General features: G+C 40.3%; 1 protein-coding gene across 2 annotated transcripts; it reads left to right on the forward strand.

Moving 5' to 3' along the window:
- The first annotated feature begins 16 nt into the window (after positions 1 to 16).
- LOC123254458 (tyrosine-protein kinase Fyn-like) lies at positions 17 to 3,098 on the forward strand. Of its 2 annotated transcripts, XM_044683478.1 has the most exons (4): positions 17 to 138; positions 596 to 775; positions 2,549 to 2,625; positions 2,711 to 3,098. In XM_044683478.1, exons 2-4 carry the CDS (start codon positions 649 to 651, stop codon positions 3,023 to 3,025), a joined length of 519 nt encoding a protein of 172 aa, XP_044539413.1. In that variant the 5' UTR covers positions 17 to 138; positions 596 to 648; the 3' UTR covers positions 3,026 to 3,098. The 2 variants fall into 2 exon arrangements, with proteins under 2 accessions (XP_044539413.1, XP_044539412.1); XM_044683477.1 differs by having other exon boundaries at positions 17 to 775.
- Positions 3,099 to 4,838: the final 1,740 nt, after the last annotated feature.

Here is a 4,838-nt window from a genome sequence, read left to right on the forward strand (position 1 = left end):
AAGGAAAGAAAGAAAGAAAGAAAGAAAGAAGAGAAGGAAAGAAGAGAAGGAAAGAAGAGAAGGAAAGAGAAAGAGAAGAAAAAATCACTAAGTTTAAAGTAGCCACACAGTAGATTTTGCTCTAACACAAAAGGGAAGGTTAGTATCCCTATTATCACTCAAACAGTTAATGGATAAGTGACACCAAGTTCTGGACTTCCATCACTGATGACAGTCATTATGTATGCAAGGGACAAGAATTTCAGCTTGATTTCTCATTCACATTAATGAAACAAAAAAGGAAAATAGCACTTAACCGCATGGGCCTGCCAGAACCAAATTAGTGGGGAAAGTGGTGAAAAAAATTACATTATCAGTCAGAACCCATAAATAAAACTAGTGTCAATTTTTTTTTTCTCTTGAAAATATTTGACAGAATCCTTGTAAATGTCCTTGTGGCCCAGGGAGCTTAATAGGGTTTGTTTGTGGGGAAGGAGGGTGCTGTGAAAGAAGGAAGCTGATAGTTAATTGTTTAAAGCAAAACATTAATAGTTTAAAAGTAATTTTCCATACCGGAAGATCTCTCTTTTGACTCCACATTATGGGATGTCCATAGGTACCTGGAATGGGAACACAAAAGTGGCCATCAAGACTCTTAAGCCTGGCACGATGTCTCCAGAATCCTTCCTTGAGGAAGCCCAAATCATGAAGAAACTGAAACATGACAAACTGGTCCAGCTTTATGCTGTGGTGTCTGAGGAGCCAATCTACATTGTCACAGAGTACATGAATAAAGGTTGAGTAATGGTCCTACCTCTCCTCTCTCCTTTGGGACATAGATAGGTGATTGGGACAGTGAGAAAAATGAAGCTGTCTGCCTCCTGGTTTCTGCCTAAATCTAGTATCCTCATCAGGAAGGCACCAGTTGTGTGTTCATTAGTGAAAAGTATTTTTAAAATAGCGCAGTCTGTTACCATGAGTCCCCTGTGTCCTTCCACGTCCAAGTCCTGGAGCTCAGAATTTTTCAACTCTTCCCCGAACCCCATTTCTCAAACTCTGCCTGCCAGATTATGCTGCGCAACTATTAATCTGCATATAGCTGTTTGCGTTTGATTTCATTTTTTTATAGTCCTGAGCACCTTGCATTAGAAAGTGCAAGAGAAGGCAAATGAGGTTCGGTCAGCACTGTTCCCCCATCATATTTCTTCCTGCTATTTTCTTAAATGTGCAGATGAATGAATACAGGGCATAGTGGAAAGGGCATTCTTTATTCCTCTTTCTTTTTCTTTTTTTAATCAAAGCAGCATTGCTGGGGGGTAAGGCCAAGAATGACTTTGTTTTGGAAAAATAAATGAACCAAATGAAAAACAAAAGGTCTTAAAAGGAAAAACTCCTACATCAGAAGACACTTACTGTAGTTTTGTCTCCCTCCCACCCCAAGTGCTTTCTTTCAAAAAAAAAAAAAAGATTGGATTTTTTTTTCCTGGCAGATCTTCTGTCCCTTGTCTCCAGGGTTATTTTCATAAATAACTTGTATTCCATGATTAAAGCTTAAAAAATAAAAGATGACCATTGTTAGGCATGTGGCCTCTCTGCAAATGATTATTTCAATTTTTGGAATTATTCCTGACCCTATTTGGGGCCATTTATAATAACTCTTCTGAAGCTTTGACTGTGTTTTGCTTTTAGCTTTCTGATTTAAGGCTCAGATGATTATGATCTAATTAAGAGGGAATGCCCACTCCACCTTATAAAAATCAGAACACTCTCTTGACTTAAATTTGTAAAGAAAACAAGCTATAATTTCCTCGTAACTCTTGTATTTGGCTCGATGTTCAGAGGGCATGAACTGAGTCATGAAGTTTATCACATGTGCCTTTGAATAATGCTAACGACAGCAGCCACGTAGGTTCAGAAAACCTGTGTTTGAGGGCTGCTTCTGACGCATAGTGACTATGTGACCTTAGCCAGGTCATCCCGTCTCAAAGGCCATTAGTTGCCGATGAAAAGCTGGATTTTGTTGTTCGAAGATGAAATCCTAAATCCAGCACAAATGATAATTTACATTCCTGTGGTACTTTGGTCTCTGGAGCTCAATAGTCCCCCAAAAACCTGTGTGTTAAGAGAGCCTCGGGGGGAAAAAAAAAATGAAGAATGTTAAATCTAGAACTAATTGGAAAAAAAAAGAGAGAGAGAGAGAGAGAGAGAGAGAGCCTCGGACCACTAGGTGGCGCAATGGATGGAGCACAGGGCTTGGAATCATCTTCATGAGTTCAAATCCAGCCCCAGACACTTATTAGCCCGGCAACCCCGGCCCAGTCCCTTAACTGTGTCTGAGCCAGGAATTAAACCCAGACTATAATATGCAACTTATTTCAGTTGAGTTTTAGCTATGATTTGCTGAGCTTTGGGTTCACCATCCCTTTGTCCAACGGGCATCTTTATTCCTTGTGAAAAACCATTAAAATATTTTAAGTGGAGGCATCCATTCCCGTGTAAAAATATATCCCCATTCTGAAAAAAAAAAAACCAATTTAGTAACAGCTGTGCGGGCACTTTTCCTTCCTAGGGAGTTTGCTGGATTTCCTAAAAGATGGCGAAGGGAGAGCTCTGAAATTGCCCAACCTGGTGGACATGGCCGCCCAGGTAAGGTTGCCCATCCCGCCGAGACCATCGAGGGGACCGAGGAGCGTGGCCGGCGGGGCTGCTCACTCTCTGTGGTGTTTAACAGGTGGCCGCGGGCATGGCTTACATCGAGCGAATGAACTACATCCATCGAGATCTGCGATCTGCCAACATCCTGGTGGGGAATGGGCTCATATGCAAGATCGCCGATTTCGGCTTAGCCAGATTGATCGAAGACAACGAATACACAGCGAGACAAGGTGAGTCCCGACGACGGCGTCTTCTGAATCGCTTTCTACCCCGTCGCTGTATCGAGGCTCTTTACTTCTTTTACCTCTTCCTTCCCACTAGGGTTCATACTATCCCCATCACTGAGTTCAGATTCAGTCTTGGACACTTACTTAGCCTCTCTTCACTTTGATTTCATCTCTAAAATAAATATAATAAGAATAACTTGTGTTCACTTCAGTTTCACTGCTAAAATACAGATAAGAGTCGCCCCTTCCTGCCAGGGTTGCTGTGAGGAGCAAAATGAGATCATAATTGTAAGACACATAATAAATACTATTGTACTTAATAATTACTAACTAATCTTCCTCACAATACTATATAAATCTATTTTAGTATTGTTAGTTATTATTATCCCCATCCTACATAACCCTAAAGAAGCTTTTGATGTAAGTTTTAAAATAGAATGAATTTTTTAATTTTTTTTATTTGTTTTTAAAATATTTTTTCCATGTTTACATGATTTATTTTCTTTCTCTTCTCTCTTCTCTCTTCCCTCCTAGTGCTGACAAGCAATTCCACTGGGTTGTACAAATGTTATCACTTGATCCTTATTTCCATGTTATAGAATGGATTGAACTGATCCTTCCTATCTTTCCCATCCCATAGACTTTGATAGGCCTGTGAATATGGTATATTCAGCCTAGAAAGGAAGAGAAATTGCTTGTTGGTGGGTGGTCAGCCGGCTGACCCTTTAATTTTGAGGTCATGTTACTTTTCCTTTGAGCATCGTGGCCTTTGGAGTAAAAGGATTATAGGAGGCCAAGGGATCTGTGGATTCCTGTCAAGGACCCACAGAAATACCACACTTTCTCATCTTTCCCCTTTCCCAAGTGAAATTTATGGAAACAAACTTCCAGCACACATAGATTCCCAAACTGGGATCTTAATAACTCCAATGGATAACCCAATAGGTGTTCTAATTAAAGAGATACCAGAGAGACAACTCTTGGGGGCTGTGCCAGCATCACTTTTTTTCTAGTTTGTCAATTAATTTTCTATTAAACAACTTCATTACCATATGTAGTTTGGGGTAGCAGATGGCCTCTTCTTAGGGAATTTAAGGTTTGTGTTTTGGGGGAGGGGATGAATTCCTTCTTTTTAAATGAGGTCCTATTGCAATTCTAGGCAAGACTGAAGCATTGGATGGGCTATGCAGAAAGAAAATATCTCTGTGGAATTTAACATAGTTTTTTCTTTCATTATTATCATTTCATTTCATGGCACTTTTTTCCCCATTCCATAATCATACAAGGATACAAGGATGGAAGTGTCCTTAAGCCGTCTGATTCTATAAGGGAAAATGTCAAGCTAATACCCTGGCTAGTACAGATGCTACAAAAATACTAACATCCATGTAGGTCGGCTATTTGGATTTTCCCAACACGTGGAGGCCCTCGTTCTTTAGTCAGGAATGCACAGCCCAGTCCTGAAGCCAGATGGTGCGTTTTGGTCTCTCAGCAAAGCAGACAGGCAAAGCTCCATTTGAGCTGGCAGCCTCGGGAGAAATAGGAATGTGAACTTGGGCAACACAAGCTAGGCAGGATGGTAGGAGCCATGGAGTAGGGAACACCAGCAGGAATAAAATTGGAATACCATTAGTGAGCTCACCCGAGGCTAAAGTTCAAATCACAATTGCCCCCAGTCAGGGAAAGTTTACTAAGCATAAATGTTTGATTTGTGAAAGACATGGGAAATGGCCAGTTTTCTTGATCACATGAAAGAGACCATCCATCCATGTGGCGAGTCTTCAAGGCTCAGCCAGAATGATGAATTTAATACTTGTTTCCTAGATGCTGTTGGGGAAGAGGACGGAGAGTATTTCTGAACCTTCCCTTCCCCACTACTCCTTTCTGGTAGCTCTTCTATTTATACTCTGCAGCTAATTAAATTCAATTAATTTATTATTACTTTAATTTTTAGAATAATTGTATTCTATTATATAT

The sequence above is a fragment of the Gracilinanus agilis genome, unplaced genomic scaffold, assembly GCF_016433145.1.
Source record: "Gracilinanus agilis isolate LMUSP501 unplaced genomic scaffold, AgileGrace unplaced_scaffold22627, whole genome shotgun sequence".
In the NCBI taxonomy this organism is placed as follows: Eukaryota; Metazoa; Chordata; class Mammalia; order Didelphimorphia; family Didelphidae; genus Gracilinanus; species Gracilinanus agilis.

What these genes read in the sequence shown, in the direction of transcription:
- LOC123254458 (XM_044683477.1), top strand. Translation starts at nt 586, where the DNA reads ATGTCCATAGGTACCTGGAATGGGAACACAAAAGTGGCCATCAAGACT. An exon ending in CACAGAGTACATGAATAAAG is followed by an intron (nt 776 to 2,548) that starts GTTGAGTAATGG and finishes TTTCCTTCCTAG; the next exon opens with GGAGTTTGCTGGATTTCCTA. An exon ending in TGGTGGACATGGCCGCCCAG is followed by an intron (nt 2,626 to 2,710) that starts GTAAGGTTGCCC and finishes GGTGTTTAACAG; the next exon opens with GTGGCCGCGGGCATGGCTTA.